We start from the raw sequence: 20,530 nt of genomic DNA on the forward strand, positions 1-20,530 counted from the left end.
ATTGAAATTTTGTTTTGAATATTAGATATATATTTAAGGGGATTTAAAGATGTCTTATTTTAGAATGTAAATTGGCAAAGTTGCTTGGGAGCCACCTTTACTTCCTGTTTTCTAAAATCAGTGAAATTAAGAATGCTGTTGTTACAATCGATCTGAGAAAAGGAGAGAGAATATGTATCTCGTGGATGGTGCATGTGCCTTTTATATGCAATTTTTTAATGACTTTAAAAGTAGACTGAAAGTCATTGTATAAACATGAAATATTGAGCTTGTCATTGCAACTCTTCTATTTCAGACAAAGTTTGCAGGGAAGAAACACAAAAGTTGCTGTGGTTTTGATTCAAAAGAAAACACCCTTACCTCCAGGTACTAAAAGGCTAATCAAACTGCAGTGTATGCAAATATGAGGACCACATTTTCAAAGGGACTTTACCCTGGTCATCATTTGTGCACTTTGCATGCTGTTCTCATGCACGATTTGTGTGAACAAAAATTCACTTGCCACTACACACACATACACAATGGAAAATTTGCTCTGAAAAATTGGCCCTAAAGTCCTGGTGCTTTTTCATTACCTTCTTTTGGTTTTTTAACCAATTTCAATTCCTCAAAAAAAATCATTAGTTCTATGTCCAGCTTCTGATACTGTGTATCAAACCTATTGCAAATATGACTGTAACCTATCCTACAAAGCAGTTGTCCCTTAACGCTTACCTGAGATCAATTAAAAATAAACTGTAATTACAGCTGATTTAAAAGCTGCTCTGAAGCATTTGGTAACTGCATAAGCATTTTAGTGTAAGAATATTCAATTGTCATTATGAATATTTCCTTATTAAAATGTCAGATTGGAACAGACACAAGGCTTAAGGCTCTTCATTAAGCCCATGCATTTTACCATTCTCAGTACTTATTTCTGCCCAATCAAACTGTTATGAGAGCCCCATTTTGAATGGGGGTGAGAGGTGTTTGTTATGAAGTGTACACAGTACATTTTTACCCCCATTGCCAAACTTCGTCAAGGGATAAATTCGTCACTGTCTGACTGAATGTCAGTCATTCAGGAAAGAAATTTGAAGGGATTGCATCCTAAATCAATCTATCCCAAGCTGTAACTACATGAAATCATGGAAGAAGGAGCTTGTTTGTTTTTACTTGTTACATCTCTAAAAGTCACTGGTGCAGAACTACAGAAGTGTGAGGTTTTTTTTTTTTTCTCTCAGTGGTTGTTTTTTTGGATTTTTTTTTTTTTTTTAATCACATGACTAGTACCATAAATTCATCTATAAAGTGCTTTGTGAGTACCCTGCTTGTTCCTCAGGTCTTCTGGGGGTTATTCAGCCACAACGATATTCTGCTAATCAAAGCCTCAGTGTTTCAGATGACCTGAGAGAGAGTCTATCTTTTTAGGTATATCACCTGTTCCATAGCTTGTGATAGTCAAGCTTTGAGAAGAGTGCAATTTGACACTGCTCTGCCAATTGATGCTTGTTTGCATGCTCTTTTGATTTCATTAGGGGAAGATGTTATTGCTTCAGAAAGAGCAGCAGCTTTATGTAATGCTTGTGACCTCTCTGGAAAATCCTTGTTTGTGCTGCCACACACTGATCATCTGGTTGGTTACATTATAAGGTAAGTGATTTGGTAAAAGTCTCTTCCTGCAGTGCCTTTTTTCCAGTCTATTAAGGGACATATGATATGTAGATATCAACTCTCCTGTACGTCAGCTTTAGAGCAATTGTAAACTTACATTACTCATATTTTATTCCTTCGTTGAAACACTTCACATCATACTGAGTCCTGATTATTCCAATAAGTTTTTTTAACCTTTGTCCTTTTTCCATAAGGTCATGTTATGATTGGCACCTTCCCTCTAAGTAGGCCATAAAACCTGCTACTAAATAGACTTCTGAGAGATAGTGTCAGGAAACCCAAAGACTGCCTTTGGTTCACTCTTGGTCTTTTTATACACTTGTATAGTACGTCTAGCCCTATTGGTTAAGGGAGATTGAAGCTACTGCTAGGCAAGTGTTTGCTTTTTCCTTGTCTGCCTTCATTAGGTGTCTTCATTGTTTTTCTGTATATGCCAACTACAGTACAAGCTGTTTTATCTGGCATGTTGAGGGAACAGGGGATGCTGGTAAGTGAAAAATGCTGGTTAACTAATTTAGGTCGACCTACAACCACTGCAGTAAGTCGATTGGCTGTAGTTGGCCAGGAGCACTTGCACTGACTGAAGTGGGGCACTGACAGCTGTGCGGGGCTCACAGCAGGAGCCCCCAACCCACCCGGGATGACAGCCGGAGTTGTGAGCCCAGCCTGGGCTCAGTTTCACAGCAGGCAGAATACCAGCACTGAAATTGACATTCTTGTCCGTTTCATGGCTTCAGCTGTGAGCCCCCTGCTTCTGCTCTGAGCCAGAAGCAGCCATGAAACTGACAAGGATGTTAGCCAACTGCTGATGTCAGTAACAGTGTCTTAACAGACACTGTGATGCCCTAACTCCACCAACTTAAGTCTCTCGTGGAGGTAGAGTTATTATGTCGGTGTAACAGGCCACTTACTTCATCAGCAACAGCATTCTAATGTAGAAACTGACATAATTAGGTTGACATAAACTGCCTTATGTTGACCTAACTCTTTGGTGTAAACCAAGCCTGAGTACCTTTCCCAACCTGAAGAGCTCTGTGTAGCTCAAAAGCAAGTCTCTCTGACCAACAGAAGTTGGTCCAATAAAAGGTATTACCTCGCCCACCTTGTCTCAAAAATATTCTAGGCAGATAATGTAGGTTAAAACAAATATCATAAAAACTTTTAATTTAGTGCTTTCCTAAATTGGTACCTGTATTGGTACCAGTAACTTAAGTTTTTATGTTTTGGGTTTTTTGTTTTGTTTTGTTTTGTTTTGTTTTTTTTGCCAGCTTACAGTTATTGTAGAAGGAATAGTGTTAAAAATAGCCTAAATTAAAGTACTTTAGATCCTGTATATACTGAAAGAACTTCTTTATTTGCTTAAAAAGTGATGAGCAATTCTCTCTTACAGATTAGAGAATGCTTTTTATGAGCATGCACAGACCTACTACTATACAGAAATAAGAAGGGTAAAATCTCATAAAGAATTCTTGAATAAAACAACACATCAGGTAATGCTACTCCTTTTTAAATAAGATAATTCTAAAAATATAGATGACTTATAATATATCCTGTGTATCATATATAGGATGTATTTTTTTTTTTTAAATATAAGAATGCTAAAACAAAACAAAATTATTTTCACACTTTTTTCTTTTTCACTTTTATCCTAGATATGGTCCTTTTTCTTACCTTACATCAACTAAAGTGAAATTCACCTTTTAAAGGTGAACTGCAAATAAAAAATGACAGTGGAATTAAATCCAGAGTTACATACTGAAAACTCCCACTTTGTCAGACTTGTGGTAGTAGTGTTTTTCAGCATAGAAACAAGTTTTCAACTCACTTCTTGAAAATAAAATTTCTGTGCTGAAATTCTTTTGGTACCTTAAGTCAGCCTGAATTATTCCAGAAAACAACACACCAAATTCCAAGTGTCTTGCTGCAATCTCTGATATTTGGGATATCCTGGATCGATGTATTTTGGGATATCCTCTCTGATACAGGAAGTGTCAAGCAGATTTTTAAAACTTTGCAAAAGGGGAGAAATTATAAGGAAGGTTTGTTTTTCTGTGCAGTGCTCTAGCTCAGGCTGTAGAGGGCACTTACTACAGACTTCTGGGCTTAACTTGGTAATCATTTTGTTTCTTTTCAATTCACCAAATACTGGTTTTGACACATGAACTTGTGTTGCAACCACCAGCTATCCTCTATTTTGGAAAACAGGACAAGATTGCCTTCAGAGCCACAAGATGTGTCCTTAAGGTGTCTATTCAAGGTCACTGATGGACGGTACAAGGCTGTCCCTTTCTTTTGGGGTTGGAGCAATAAATTAGGTTCAGCAAAATAGCTCTGTGTGTCGTGCTATTAAACAACTACTCATTATTGTTTTCTGTGATATCTATACACTTCCTTATATTCTGCATACTTCCATCTAAGTTATCTGTGATTTCTCTGAATATTAAATATATTCCAATTTTGTAAATGTTTGTACTACATTTAGATTATTGGTACCAATAAAATATTGGTTGTGTTTTGCAGCTTTTATTTGTGAGACATCAGTTCAAAATAGCATTTTTCAGTGAGCTGAAACAGGATACACAGAATGCTCTAAAGTAAGTAAACTTTCTTTTTTCTCAGTGACTTCTGTTACTATTTTGATAGTTTCAGGGTTAGTGAAATGTAAAACTTAAATTTATATTTGGGCAGTTGTAAAAAATCAAGCAATCAATATTTTGAGCTCATTCTACAGTGTAATGAATTATGCGTTTGTTAGTCTGTTTTGTTCAGAATAAATATTGATACGAAGAATTTTCTTGAGTTTGTGTTCAACTTCTTCATACTTCAAATATGTTTCTAAATTTACATTGATATAAAATAACTTTTAGAAGTACAAAGGTTAAGGTTCCAACTTCAACACTAACTGATGTGTTGTACATCCTGTATTTCTTACGGAGTACATTAAGACCTAAATAGCAATGAATTAAACTCTACCTTTAAAACAAAGGGCATAGAAAATACTCTACACGCATACGCACGCACATGCTCCCTCCTTCCCCCACACAATTGCTCTTGGAGCCTTAACTGTTGCATTTTCTTAATGATGTGCAGCTGTGCAACTTAATGTTGCCTTTAAATGATTTTTGCATCTAATTCCTTGTTTGTTACTTTCTTTAATGAAAATTTGGAGAGGCATGTATTTGCCTATTCTTAATGTCAGCATTTAAATGGTCTCAATTGGGCTTTAAAGGTCACATTTCTATTAAGGTAAATGGAATATAGGAAAAGTAAGCTCCCAACCTTTACTATCATTATTTGTCAGCATCTTTCTAATAAAAAAAGATAACAAACAAGTCAATTGGTGGACTACTCATGTTTTAAAGTTGAGAGTGTACTTAATTGCTTTTGTTGGATAGACTTCATAGTCAGTTGCATGCTTAGAGCTGACCCTCAGGTGGCATTACTTAGCGTATCTTGCTAAGGAAAAGCATTCCATGGATACTTTCTGCGAAGATTTCTGAATTTCACTTCTGGATATTTTTAGATGTATCTCTGAAACCAAACGCTGTAACTAAATCCAAACTTCACAATATTCTAACTTACTATTTTGTTGCTTAACAAAAAAATAGCCAGCTTCTGACTTCTGTGCTACATCTCTGAATATGTGCTACTGTTTATCAAATCTGAAGATTTACTAGTATTTCAGAAATGTTTTTAACGTACTTTTAGGAACGTGTAATCCTAGTGTTCGTTTGACTATTGCAGTTTGTGTTCAGTCTGCCTGTTGGTAGAGATTAATGAAGCAAAAAAGTACAGGGTTTGGGTTTGTTTTTTTCTTTTCTTTTTACATCATTCCTAAACTGCTGATTGGAAAAAGGCAGGAAAGTTTTGTCATGACCAATAAATAGAAATAGAAAGTTTGCTTGAGGGTGTTGTGAATGCAGAGTCAGTTGTATGTGTTACTGTTATCAATGAGCTTTTCACCAGAAAAATTATTTTAATTGAATGCAGATTCTTTCTGTTTTAATAGGTTTTGTTTTGTTTTGGTATACCAACCAATCTAACTTGTAAACATTCATATTTAGAAATTACAGAACTGCATATAATCTTGTACATGAATTGAGGGCACATGAAACGAATATGTTGGAAATCAAGACCATGGCAGGATTTATAAACTACAAGGTAACAAATTGGTTGTAACCTTTAGCAAACCTGTACATTTTAAAATACGAAGGTAGCTGAAGGACTCAGAATCTGTAAAGATTTAATTTAAAAATACCTCTCCTATATTATTGCTTTTAGAGCACTATTTAGCTCTAAGGTACTACCTGGCTGCAGTCCCCCTAAATTCCAGCTTGTGGAGGTTACTTCAAATTCCAAGGAGAAAATATCTCCTCCGTAGAAGTTGGGTTCAGGTGTTTAGTATTGTGTGTTGTTTTTTAAAGGGCTAGAGCTTACATGGAGCTCCATCCCATGAAGAGTTTAGCACCTCCTCAATTCCCATTTGAAGTCAGTGGGAATGAACAGCACTTTACAGAAACAAGTTCATGTAGCCTATAGATTAATGACCCCCCCGTTTTAAAAGGTGGAGAAGGAATAGTAATCCTGAGGAAAGGATGGCTCTTCCTTTGGAAGAACAGATTTTAGAGGACCTTGGGTCAGCAAAGTGTCTTTCTACCTACCAATTTAAAAAAAAAACGTTACTGGAGCTGGTCCTTGACCAGGCCCTTGAAAGGGATATCCAGCAGGTTTGGATTACTGCAGACTTCATAGCCTTTGTGGGGAAGATCACTGCCTCCAAAGGATATCTGGCGCTGTGCATCCCTCCTCTTCCAAATAGTCCAGCAGTTCCATGCTGGATCTGGGAGTGTGTGTGGTGTTCATGCTCTTCTGAGGTGAGTGTGATCTGTGCCTTTTTGATTCCCCCCCCACCCCCTGTCCCCCCCCCCCCCCCCCGGAGAGGACTAATCATTCAGTTCTTGCCATAATTTATATGGAGGGCCATGTGGATATGTGGCATGGAACCCTGTTTGCTTCATATAAAACGCTATCAGGTGTTGTATCCGACCTTCATTTTTATATTGTTTTTACTTCTAAATTGTTTGGGATCTTACCATTTACCTACTACATTTCTAATGTTAGATTTACTTTTAGAAATTTGAACTTTGATTAGACCGTTGATAAAGATTTTAAAGTCTTCCTTTTATTTTGATTCCTGTAGATTTGTCGCCTCTGTTTTCAGCATAACACCCCATTGGATGCAATTGCTCAGTTCAGGAAGCACATTGACTTGTGCAAGAAAAAAATAGGCAGTGCAGAGTTGGCTTTTGAGCATGCTGCCTGGATGTCTAAACAGTATGTTTTTGCTAAGTAATACTTCCATTGTAGCTCATGAATAAGCATTTCACAAAGTTAATTGTTTTATGTCTAGAGAAGCAGTGAAATTCTGAATTTTTCCTTCATGAAAGAGTTGCAATAGATATTAAAAGGTATAATATACTTACACATTTATTAGTTTAATTGTCCTGTGTCAGTGTGCTTTGCATTAATAACTGACAGTAATTCATAACTGGTGGGACTCAACATGTGGTACCTACTGTGAGATATAGAGTCTGATTCTACAGTTGTTATTAGAAGCTTTGTCTAACTGACTTCAGTAGGAATTTAAAACTTCATAATGTATGCCAACCTCACAAAGATATCATAACATTATACTGTGTTTTAAACATACAGTAGACAGCAGGCCATAGCTGTAAAAATTCCCGTCCTCTGAGGGAGCGGGCGGGAGGGTTCTGCGTATTGGGATTGCCTCAAGTTAGTGGGGAGGAGTTAGGAGGCTTTCATTGTCATTGCCCAGTCTTTATTTGTTCTGCACGTAAAGGGAGGACTTCAGTCTCCAGGGCTGTCAGTCAGCATCAGTCATGAGCACTGAATGTATATGGAAATTAAAACCCTACACATTTTACAAAACGTAGTACAATTATTTCAAAATAGCTGGGCCCTGACCCTGGCAGTTTTGCTCCCACATGAATGCAGTTGTAGGATAGGTCATTGAGGTTCAAAAACCTATGAAAGCCTTGGATGAACTGGACCTTTAATTTACAATGACACTTTAGTTCAAATCCATTGTGTATTGTACTTAACCATAGCCACATATCACACAGTTAAAACTTAATCTTACATTTTATAGTAAATATTCAGGTAAAAAATGTTGTTGTTTTTAAAGATTTCAGGCCTTTGGAGACTTGTTTGATGAGGCTATCAAACTAGGTTTGACAGCAATTCAGACTCAGAATCCAGGTTTCTATTACCAGCAGGCAGCATACTATGCACAGGAACGGAAGCAACTAGCCAACGTACTCTGTAACCATGACGTAAGTTGCAAACTGTTTGCCAATCAGAACTTTTTGTTCTAAATGTTTGTTTATTAAAGCTTCACTCTAGTATGGATGAAGCTAAATCCAACAATATGCCTTTATTAGCAACCTACGAACAGAAATACCTAGTACAGTATTTGGAAGAATTGACCATTAGTAAATAAATTAATCATCACTTTATCCCAAATGACCTCAACTGTAAAAAACAATTTTTAGTTATGTAGCAGATTTTATGTAAAATATTTTCTAAATGTTTCTAAATTGTTCAGCACTTATCTGGCAGAAAGTCTGAAAAAGGAGCCAATTTGTATTCCGCTATGAACACTTATGTATAATTATTCCAAACTATACTTTCACACTGACGTGTCAGTCATTTAAAATATGATGCTGAATTCCTACTGATGCTACTTACCTGTCACTGCTGGGCAATCTTGTTAGGAACTGGCTTAAAAAAAAAATAAACAAAACTGCCTATAACTGTGCAGACTTTAAAAGGAAAAGTAATTAGTTTACACCAATTACAAGTTATGCTAAAAACAAACAAAAGTAAATAGGCTGTGGTGTTAGACTGAATTGAGAACGTAAGAATGGTTTGACCCAGTACAGCCAATGGTGCATCTAGCCCAGTATCCTGTCTTCTGACAGTGGCTAGTGGCAGATACTTCAGAGGGAATGAACACAACAGGACAATTCCAGCCTATTGTCCAGTCCCAGCTTCTGGCAGTCAGAGGCTTAGGTACTCCCAGAGCATGTGATTGCATCCCTGACCATATTGGCTAATAGTCGTTGATGGACCTATTCTCCATTAACTTATCTAATTCGTTTTTGAACCCATTTATACTTTTGGTCTTCATAACATCCCCGACAATGCGTTTCACAGGTTGACTGTGTATTGTGTGAAGAAGTACTTTGTTTGTTTTAAACCTGCTGCCTATTAATGTCATTGAGTGACCCCTCATTCTTGTATTATGAGAAGGGGTAAATAGCACTTCCTTATTCACTTTCTCCACACCATTCATTGTTTTATGGTGTCATCTCTCTCCCTTAATCATCTGTTTTCTAAATTAAATAGTTCGTCATTTTAATCTCTCCTCATATAAAAGGTGTTCCATACCAGTCATCATTTTTGGTTGCCATTTTCTGTACCTTTTCCAATTCTAATATATCTTTTTTTGAGATGGGGTGACGAGAACTGCATGCAGCGTTCAAGGTGTGGGTGTACCATGGATTTATATAGTGGCATTATTATATTTTCTGTCTTATTATCTATCCCTTTTCTAATGGTTCCTAATAATCTGTTAGCTATTTTGACTGCCACTACACATTGAGCAGATGTTTTCAGAGTACTATCCACAATGACTCCAAGATACCTCTTGAGTGGTAACAGCTAATTTAGACCCCATTCATTTTTTTTTATTTATATATATATATAGAGATATATAGCTGGGATTATGTTTTTCAATGTGCATTTCTTTGCATATACCAACATTGAATTTTATCTGTCATTTTGTTGCCCAGCCACCCAGTTTTGTGAGATCCTTTTGTAACTCTTCACAGTCAGCTTTGGACTTAACTATCTTGAGTAATTTTGTATCGTATCATCTGCCATCTTTGCCCCTCACTGTTCACCCCTTTTTCCAGATAATTTATGAATATGTTGAACAACACTGGTTCCAGTACAGATCCTTGCAAGACCCTATTATTTACTTCTCTCCATTGTGAAAACTGACCATTTATTCCTAACCTTTGTTTCCTACCTTTTAACCAGTTACTGATCCATAAGAGGACCTTCCCTTTTATCCCATGACTGCTTAGTTTGCTTAAGATTCTTTGATGAGGAAACTTGTCAAAGACTTTCTGAAAGTATAGTACACTCTATCAGCTGGATCACCTTTGTCCACCTGCTTGATGACACCCTCAGAGAATTCTAATAGATTGGTGAGGCATAATTTCCCTTTACAAAAGCAGTGTTGACTCTTCCCCAGTGTATTGTGTTTGTTTGGTAATTCTGTTCTTTACTATGGTTTCAACCAGTTTGCGTGTTACTGAAATTAGGCTTACTGGCCTGTAATTGTCAAGAGTGCCTCTGGAGCCTTTTTTAAAAATTGGCATTATATTAGCTATTCTCCTATCATCTGGCGCAGAGGCTGATTTAAGCAATAGGTTTTATACCACAGTTAATATTAATTTGTTCCAAAACTTTCTCTATTTATACCTCAATCTGAGGCAGTTCCTTAGATTTATCACCTAAAAAGAATGGCACGGGTGAAGGAATCTCATTCACATCCTTTGCAGTGAAGATTGATGCAAATAATTCATTTAGCTTTTCTGCAACGGCCTTGTCTTCCTTGAGTGCTCCTTTAGCATTTGGTTTGTCCAGTGGCCCCACTGATTGCTTGGCAGCCTTTCTGCTTTTGATGTACTGAAAAAAAATTGCTGTTAGTTTTTGTCTTTTAGTTGTTGCTCTTCAAATTCTTGTTGTGACCCACCTAATTATACTTTTACGGTTGACTTGCCAGAGTTTATGCTTCTGTTTTCCTCAGTGGGATTTGACTTCCTATTTATAAAGATGCCTTTTTGCCTCTAACCATCTCTTTTACCATAGTGGCATTTTCTTGGTTTTGGTCATTACTGGGGGTTTTTAATTTGGAATATACATTTAGTTTGAGCCTCTATTATGATGTTTTAAATAGTTTTACATGCTGCTTGCAGGCATTTCATTTCACTCTTGTAACTGTTCCTTTTAAGTTTTGTTTAACTAGCTTCCTCATTTTTGTCATTCCCACCACAGTAGCATTTAAAAAGGGGTTTCATTAGTATTTTCCTCTCTACAAGGATATTAAATTGAATTACATTATGGTTGCTATTACTTAGTGCTTCAGCTATATTCACCTCTTCGTCCAGTTCTGTGCGCCACTTAGGACTAAATCAAGAATTGCTTCTCCCCTTGTGGGCTCCAGAACTAGCTGCTCCAATAAGCAGTCATTAATTGTGTCTAGAAATTTTATCTCTGCGTCCCATCCTGAGGTGACGTAGCCAGTCATTATGGGGGTAGTTGAAATCCTCCATTATTATTGGGTTTTCTCTGTTTTTGTAGCCTCTCTCTGAGCATTTCACTGTGGTCAGTAATATATTCCTACTGCTACACTCATTATTCAAGCTTGGAATTTCTATCCATAAAGATTCTGAAAGTTTGAGTCATTTAAGATTTTTACTATATTTGACTCAACTTACTTTCATATATAGTGCCGCTCCCCCACTAGCACAATCTACTCTGTCATTCCTATATATTTTGCACCCTGGTAGTACCATAGTCTATTGATTATCATTGTTGTACCAAGTTTCTGTGATGCCTACTATATCCGTATCCTCATTTAATACCAGGCTCTCAAGTTCACACATCATAGTATTTAGCCTTCTAGCATTTGAATACAACCACTTAAATAAATGTGTCTGCCTTCATGTGATCTAATTGAATGGGACTCTTTTTTCATTTGAAAAATCAACGAGGAATCCTTGTGGCATCTTAGAGACTAACATTTATTTGGGCATAAGCTTTCATGGGCCATGAAAGCTTATGCCCAAATAAATTTGTTAGTCTCTAAGGTACCACACGGACTCCTTGTTGTTTTTGCTGCTTCAGACTAACACGGCTACCACTCTGAAACCTTTTTCATATGACTGTTTCTCTTTAATTTCTACCTGTACTTTATCAACTTCTATCATCTTCTGTTTGCTAGGATATAGAGAAACCCCTTTAATAAATCCTCCCCGAGGGATGTCTCTATTCACACTATGTGCTACTCTATACCTGTCAGCTTTCCCCTACCCCTTACTCTAAAAACTCCTCTATGACCATTTCAATTGTATATGCCAGTATTACACTTTTCAATTGCTTATCTGGTTTCCTAGTAAGTAGTAATTTACACAAATGGTTGAAAAAGTTAAATACATTAAGAACTGATATTCCTCTTTTTGCTCTAAATGTGTATGTTTTTGCTTATTTACTTCAACACAGTTATCTTTCATATGTTTGAAATATGAACCCTTTTTAAAGACTATATTTGCTGAATTTACAGTCTTCTGTCAGCTATCCCAATCCGGATCCACTGGAAACTCAAACTGGAGTGCTTGACTTTTATGGACAGAGATCATGGCGTCAGGGAATACTAAGTAAATAATTTTTCTGTTTTTAATTCCTACAGAGGTCAGACAAAGGGATTGAGGTCCTGATCCTGTAATTAGCTCTGGATTGGCAGATTCCCTGCACCTGTTTACAGCCAACTGACTTCAGTGAGACTGAAGGGGTGCAGTGGTCTGCCCTGCAGAACCAATTACAGGACTAAGTCCTTAATTTGTCCATTTACTTGGCAGTGTAAATCTCAAGTGTAATTCAGGAAGGTGTACATCTAGAATCTTATTTCTGTAAGTTTTCTCCTTCTGTGTAGATGAATATATCTTGTACCTAACTAGAGAGGTGTTTAAACTAGTTACTGGTGTAATACAAAATAAGTGGTACACAAAATAATGATCGTTCTACAGATCATTTTAGTCTGCTGGTTGTGGTTATGCATATGTTGATGATTTTTGTTTTGTTGTTAATGTCTTTTCTAAAACTGTGGCAAATATAATGGGCCTATCTAGACGTGAGAGAGTGAAGTTCCCATAATATCCCCAGAAATTCTCTTGGACTAAAAGTAAGAATCAATAAGAAGTTAGACAAGAGAGTAAGAACCAAAAACGGGGGGCAGAGAGAGACACACAAGAAAGACAGAGGGGCCAGAGTGTCATAAGGAGGCCTTAATGTTAACGAGAATCAGGCCTGCAAACTCATCCCATTGTAAATAGCACCTCACTGTGGCAGACAAAAACTGCCACTTTCAGCAACACCTTTTCAGGTATCAAAATAGATTTAAAGGGAAAAACTGAATCACTAGCTGTAAAGTTGGGAAGGCTATATATTCTATTTTCACCATCAGTGGAACATTGAGTTTATGAGCTTTGACTTTGAAATGCTCACACTGTCAAATTCAACATTTTTCTCTCATTGATCACCTGGATACACCTTTAGGCATAGCAACTTTTGATGTCCTTAATACAGACTCCTTCTGGTGTTACCAGTCATAATACAGTGATACCATTTTGAGAATATAATTGGTGTGATTTAAAACCTGGAGTCTTGAATCAAAATTATAAATACCAGTGGAGTTTAAAAGTGAATAAAACTTTTTGTTTCCTACTAAGATGTGCATTCAGGGTTCTGTCTTCCTGCAGCAGATGACAGCCTCATAAATGCATAAAATAAACAGGGCGCAGCATTCCTTACATTGCTTTGTGTTGATGTTGTCAACTATTGGTAGAAAAACACAACTGTGAAGTCATTACTTAGAAGCCAGCAAATAGTTTCTTATACTAAAATTTTACAAATATATTATATTCTATCCAGTAATCTGGCCATCTTTGAAAAGTCCGTTTTTAAAACATCTAAGTTCACTTTTAAATTAATAATAATGTGCTGGTTAGAAAGAATGTTTGTTCCAAAATTATCTTTATAGAACAGAGAATATAGCAGAGTTCTCCAAACATAAACATTCTTTCTCCTAAGAGATGGCAATGTGAAGAATCTAAATATGCCTGAGTTAGAACTCTCTTTACGTACACTTATCTTGTTGTTGTGAAAAAACAGTAATTCCTTTTGGGACTGGACAAAATTCCAATTTAATGGACTTTTCATTATCATTTGCAGGCTTTGATCTTTCTGATCCAGAAAAAGAGAAGGTGGGAATTCTAGCCCTGCAACTAAAAGAGAAAAATGTTCCTCACTCTGTAAGTTTATCTTAGAAGTAATTTCTATATTTTTCTAACACTTTTTTGAAGTATAAATATTGCCATATCACTACTGCTAATTTGTCTGTTAGGAGCTAATAATCACTTTGCTGAGTAATGCTGTAGCACAGTTCAAGAAATACAAATGTCCAAGGATGAAGAGTCACTTAAGTAAGTATCAATTACCGAACAAATATTTGAAAATCTTTGCAACAATATTTTAAGTATTGCATTGTAGACATATGACTTTGTTCTTTTCAGTGGTTCAGATGGGTGAAGAATATTATTATGCTAAAGATTACACCAAAGCTCTGAAGTAAGTATTATTTATGAATGATTCCTTAGTGCATTATTTTTCTCATCTGGAACATAGACCTTATCAATTGTGAGATGGTGTTGGAAATTCATTTAAGAGACTTCGGTTACCTTGATGTGATGCCCATGGAGTTCTGGAAGTGAATCTGAGATTGCTAATTCCCGCTTACTGACCCATTGTATGGTCCACTTCAGAAGTTACTCCTGAAAAAGAGAGTAATTCTCAGCCAATGGTCCACAAATAAAAGATTACCCAGTGGGACAAATAAGAGCAGCCTAAAATTTGGAATATACTGTGTGATAGTTGCAAAGAGAATTTAATTACTCATACTCCTCTCAGATTCTTTAGCATTCAAGACATAAGAAAAGAAAATTAAATCTAAAGCTTAAAAGAAAATTTCAGAATGTTTTGTCTATACTTACTTAAATAATTAGGGAAGGTAGTTATATCTATTTAATAGGACTGTCAAGTGATTAAAAATTAATCACAATTAATTGCGCTATTTAAACAATAATAGAATACCATTTATTTAAATATTTTTGGATGTTTTCTACACAAATATATTGATTTCAATTTCAACACAGAATAAAAAGTGTACAGTGCTCACTTTATATTTATTTTTGATTACAAATATTTGCACTGTAAAAAACAAAAGAAATAGTATCCTTCAATTCACCTAATACAAGTATTGTAGTGCAGTCTCTTTATCAACTTACAAATGTAGAACTATGTACAAAAAATTAACTGTGTTCAAAAATAAAATGTAAAACTTTAGAGCCTAAAAGTCCACTCACTCCTACTTCAGCCAATTGCTTAGACAAACAAGTTTGGTTACAATTTGCAGGAGATAATGCTGCCTGCTTTTTCTTTACAATGTCACCTGAAAGTGAAAACAGGTGTTCGAGTGGCACTGATGTTTAAGTGCTGTATGTGCTAAAGATTCATATTACCCTCATGCTTCAACCACCATTCCAGAGGACATGCATCAATGCTGATGGCGGGTTCTGTTTGATAATGATCCAAAGCAGAGCAGACAGACACATGTTCGTTTTCATCATCTGAGTCAAATCCCACCAGCAGAAGGTTGATTTTCTTTTTTGGTGGTTCAGGTTCTGTAGTTTCAGCATCTGAGTGTTGCTCTTTTAAGACTTTTTTTTTAACAAGCGTCATCAGCATGGAAGCATGTACTCTGGAATGGTGGCGGAAGCATGAAGGAGCATACGAATGTTTATCACATCTGGCATGTAAATACCTTGCAAGGCCGGCTACAAAAGTGCCATGCAAATGCCTTTTCTCACTTGCTGGTGACATTGTAAATACACCTCTATCCTGATATAACATGAATTCAGATATAACGCAGTAAAACAGCGCTCCGGGGGGGGGCGGGATTGCGCACTCTGGCAGATCAAAGCAAGTTCGATATAAGGCAGTTTCACCTATAACGCGGTAAGATTTTTTGGCTCCCAAGAACAGCATTATATCAGGGTAGAGGCGTAATAAACGGGCAGCATGATCTCATGTAAATGTAAACAAACTTGTTTTTCATGGTGATTGGCTGAACAAGAAGTAGGCTCTGAAGTTTTACATTGTTTTGTTTTTGAGTGCAGTTATGTAACAAAAAAATCTACATTTGTAAGTTACACTTTCACGATAAGAGATTACACTACAGTACTTGTATGAGGTGAATTGAAAAATACTGTTTCTTTTATTATTTTTACAGTGCAAATATTTGTAATAAAAATAATATAAAGTGAGTACTGTACACTTTGTATCCTGTGTTGTAATAGAAATCAATATATTGGGAAAATGTAGAAAAACATCCAAAAATATTTAATAAATTTCAATTGGTATAATATTGTTTAACAGTGCGATTAATTCATGATTAATTTTTTTGAGTTAATCGTGTGAGTTAACTGTGATTAATTGACAGCCCTACTATTTAATATTAAAAGGTAAAAAATGCTGTTTTTTATTTATTAAAAATAAAACTTGTTAATTTAAAGTTTAAGGTTACACAGGTAACAATTTAAAATCCAGGAAACACTAAAGCTGTTGGAAGTTTAGGAGTTCTGGGTGTGCTAAAGTCATAAATTTAACTTTAATCTTGCATGAAATCAGTGTTGTGCATTCAGCTTCTTAATTTTGTTTCTAAGTGGGAGGGGTTAATGCCTGTGCTACTTAATGTTAAGCATTTTAATACTCTCAGTGAAAAGTTATCAATACAACAGAATGTGATCTTCCAAGAGTGTGTGGGTCGGGTGGGAGTGAGTTTGTCCTATCTTTGCTGTTGCTGCTTAGCTGGAAACAATTTTCTGTAAGGCCTTGTCTACACAAGAAAGTTTTTTACAAGTTATACTGGTACAATTAATTTCTGTCCAGCTGCTGTTTTTAATTCTGTACTTAATGTTAAGGGAGGCAATTTGGGAACTTTTACGGTTGGTTGGTTGGTTGGTTTCCTTCCTGATAACTGAGATTGGAAAATCTCTTGTTCGAAGTGTTTGCTTCATTCTAGCAAGACACTTACATATTTCTCTATTGGTTTAAGTTTGTGCAGTAAGTGCCATTTAAAAAACCAAAACAATACTACCTGCAGGTATTACATTTAACATAACATTTACCATTTTGTGTCTATACAAAGGTAAATACAGTGAAATAAACATCCTTTTTTTAAAATGGTGCTCACTGTCCAATGGAGATGATGCATCTATTTTACAGAAGGTTCTTGATCAGCTATAAATAAAATAAAAATAAGGGGGGGGGAAGCTTTGAGTCTCTATTGGTAAATCTGTAATTGATTAAGCTTTTCGGGGGGAGGGAAAGGTGGGTTTGAGTTGGCTTCAGTATTGTTCACAATATAAGAGGGTATCAAGTACATAAGCCATAACTTTACTTAATTATACATTTGTCCCACTTTTTTCCTCTTCCAGGCTGTTAGATTATGTCATGTGTGAATACCGTAGTGAAGGATGGTGGACTCTCCTTACTTCCATATTGACCACAGCTCTCAAATGTTCTTACCTCATGGCACACTTAAAAGATTACATTACTTACTCTCTAGAGCTGTTGGGTAGAGGTATCCTTTAAAGAAGTGTATCTCATGCCTGCTAGTTATTATAGTATTTGAGTCTTCAACCTTGTCACAAATCATTGTGCCGATCAAATGCATGCCAGTGTATTGACTTTGGAGTTGAACCATCTTATGCCAGAGCTGAATTTGGTCCCTTATTTCTAACATAGAATTTGCACATCTTGCTCTTCAGTTTAATGCACTGTAAAGTTTAGGAGTGAACTGGAGCGCGCTGTAAAGTTTAAGAGTGAATTGGGGTTAGAGAAGATGTAATGCATATAACATTATTAAAATGAGGCCAAAAACTGCGTAACTAGAATAGTGTATAGAATACAATGTCAGAAAGATGTTAACCAGTTGAAAATAAACTTAGTAAAACATAACCATAGAGAGAGACTTATTCCCTTTGTGATAGCCTACTTACCTGACTCATTTTGTACAAAAACAAGACAGCACAATCTCCTCCAGGAGGGGTAAGTGAGAGCTTTAATATTTAAATAAAGAGTATCGATAACAAAATATATAAATGTCACTTTTTAACTCCTAGCCAACTACTGCATGGTGGCTACACTGGAATAATCCAAACTCTGTTGTGTAGTTTTAGTCTCTTGGATTCATATTAACTTGATCTCATTCACTGTACCCTATCTTTTCCTCTACTTCAAGGGACAATGTCCTTCTGCTGTCAATACATTTGTTTTATATCTCTTCTCAGCTGCCATTTTCAGTCTTATCAGAATCTGTTGCTTCCACTACTCCGAACCATTCTGCTTGTACTTATAAGCAGAAACTACATGAGACCATTGGCAATGCGTGGAGAGGAAATTGCTCCCTTCATAGAATATTGCGTTATTCTCTTTGGAATTTTTCCTTCTTGTAAGCTATAAAATACTTCATGTAGCCAGAGTTTGGAAACAGAAGTTTATTTTGCCACAATTGAGTGTTTTCCTATTGGCTGAGGTGAGAATAAGAGAAAAGGCTTAAAATGGATAGAAAATATTAAGTAATGGAATTTGTATTTGGAAATACCAAAGTTCTCCTGGAAAGTGTTGCATGAAAGTGGTAGATTTCTGAAGATTAATGCTTTAGGTGTCTTAGGTCAGGGATTAACTTTCTTTTAATACTGATGAAAGATTGGGATTCTCCTGGTTTTGTAGTTTGCTTTCCTTAATTCTGTTCATTAGCATCCACTTTAAAAGAGGACCAGAAGTCTCGGATAGAAAAGAACCTGATTAAAGTTCTTATGGTAAGCAAGTAGAATTTAGCTTGCTTGAAATGTATTCAAAAGATTTTTCAATATCGGATTAAATCTTTATTTTATAACCTATCTGGGTATAGAATGAGAGCCCAGATCCAGAACCTGATTGTGATGCTTCTGCTGTGAAAGCTTCACAGAAGCTGTGGACTGACCGCGTTTCCCTAGCAGGCAGCAATATTTTTACAATAGAAGTTCAAGATTTTGTACCTTTTGGTAAGTAACAAAGCTTTTAAAACATAGTTTTGTCCTGATAAATTATGCTTTGGTGTTGTAAATTGCACTCATTTGCTGAAGATGCCACTGAGGAGGAATAAATATGCAAAACATGTTCTAACTGCCAGCGTATAGAGCTTGTGGCAACAAATCCATTTCTTCGTTATCTACATCACTGGGGTGGGAGGATGGTGAGAAAATCCAAATTATATCTTTTCCCTTTCTCCTTCTCCCAGATGTGATGTGGATAAATGTAGTTGTTACAAAAACAGTTTGAGAGACCTGTCTCAGGAAGAATCCTCTGAGCTGCAACTGGCCCACTGAAGGCCTAACATACAGTGGAAGAGAGAGAAAGTTCTGCTGAGAGAGGATGCTGTACCTCTGAAACAGAACTTCCCAGGGACGGAAATAACGATATGTACTAGCTTAAACCCCACAAATACAAGAGAATATGGGGGAGGCGTTAGCAGCTGCATAATTGCAGTGAAAGTGTCCTATGTTCTGCTGAACTTGTTTGCCCTTGTGTTTAGGTCCCGAATATTACCTAGCTTCATGTAGGAGGGCAGTATTTTAACCTTGGTATATTTATGAATAGGTGGAACTAAAAGATTGTTCTGTGTAGATGTGTCATGTACAAGGTGTGGGAGTTTATGGTGGAGTTCAGTTTTCCAGCTTCACAGTCTTATCAACTTAACAAAGACCTTTTTGTTTTAAATTCTAGTGCAATGCAAAGCAAAGTTTCTTGCTCCAAGTTTTCACGTTGATGTTCCTGTTGAGTTCGATATTTACTTGAAAGCTGATTGTCCTCATCCAATCAGGTTTTCTAAACTATGTGTCGGCTTCAATAACCAGGTAACTATGTTTTATATGTGTGATCATCTGTTAGGGGAAGGTTAATTTCTCGTAATGAGTCTTATTATAACCTTGCAGCTTCATTATACTTTTTCCAATTTATTGAAAAAGGGACACTTTCACCTTTTATTTTTCTGTTAAAGTGTTTTCTTCTCTGTCATTCTTCTACTGAGGACTGTACTGATTTAATAAAAACATCAGTGATTTAGTAGAGACAACAATACAGCTTTTTGTCTCCTTGTGGTACTCATAAAACAACACTTTTGAAATTAAGTATCAGAGGGGTAGCCGTGTTAGTCTGGATCTGTAAAAAAGCAACAGAGAGTCCTGTGGCACCTGTAAGATTAACAGATGTATTGGAGCATAAGCTTTCATGGGTGAATACCCACTTCGTCAGACGCAAGACAAGGTTGACGTGCGTCTGACGAAGTGGGTATTCACCAACGAAAGCTTATGTTCCAATATATCTGTTAGTCTTAAAGGTGCCACAGGACTCTGTTGCTTTTTAAAATTAAACATTATATTTTAAAATCCTCTAAAATTACAAATAAGACTTTCTATATGTTACATTAACTAAGATAATTGCACTTTAATTACTGCAAAGTGCAATTATGCAGTACTATTGAGACTACTGGTTAGAGGAAACTTTTTATCCTAAATAAACTTGTATCTATCAGTTGCCTAAATAAATTAGATTTATGATCCATAACACTAATTGTTCACTGGTATGACTAGCAGAGACAGGGCCGGCTTTAGGCCGATTCCCCTGAATGGGGCCCCGCGCCCCTAGAGGGCCCCACGCAGCTGTCCATCCGGCCCACTTACCCCTCCTCCCCTGAACGCTCCACCCACCTTCTCCTCCCCGCGAATCAGATGTTCGCGGGAAGCCTGAAACAAGCAGCAGGCAGGAGGTAAGCAGGGGGGTGGAGGAGAGTTCCAGGGGGGCTCAGTGTGGCCCAGGTCGAGCGCGCGGCTCCCTCCGGTCTGGC

General features: G+C 36.6%; 1 protein-coding gene across 5 annotated transcripts in view; it reads left to right on the forward strand.

The window, feature by feature from the left end:
• Positions 1-20,530, forward strand: part of TRAPPC11 (trafficking protein particle complex 11) — a 41,213-nt gene that overhangs the window by 2,723 nt on the left and 17,960 nt on the right. For all 5 annotated transcript variants that reach the window (XM_034771542.1, XM_034771541.1, XM_034771546.1 and 2 more), the window contains exons 4-18: positions 296-366; positions 1,518-1,632; positions 3,044-3,143; positions 4,174-4,247; positions 5,718-5,814; positions 6,854-6,987; positions 7,859-8,006; positions 12,089-12,182; positions 13,756-13,835; positions 13,928-14,006; positions 14,097-14,151; positions 17,079-17,224; positions 18,403-18,464; positions 18,557-18,689; positions 19,411-19,541. In XM_034771542.1, the coding sequence (XP_034627433.1) occupies positions 296-366; positions 1,518-1,632; positions 3,044-3,143; positions 4,174-4,247; positions 5,718-5,814; positions 6,854-6,987; positions 7,859-8,006; positions 12,089-12,182; positions 13,756-13,835; positions 13,928-14,006; positions 14,097-14,151; positions 17,079-17,224; positions 18,403-18,464; positions 18,557-18,689; positions 19,411-19,541 (1,519 nt within the window). The remainder of the gene's footprint in view (positions 1-295; positions 367-1,517; positions 1,633-3,043; positions 3,144-4,173; positions 4,248-5,717; positions 5,815-6,853; positions 6,988-7,858; positions 8,007-12,088; positions 12,183-13,755; positions 13,836-13,927; positions 14,007-14,096; positions 14,152-17,078; positions 17,225-18,402; positions 18,465-18,556; positions 18,690-19,410; positions 19,542-20,530) is intronic.

The sequence above is a fragment of the Trachemys scripta genome, chromosome 5, assembly GCF_013100865.1.
Source record: "Trachemys scripta elegans isolate TJP31775 chromosome 5, CAS_Tse_1.0, whole genome shotgun sequence".
NCBI classification, from domain to species: domain Eukaryota; kingdom Metazoa; phylum Chordata; order Testudines; family Emydidae; genus Trachemys; species Trachemys scripta.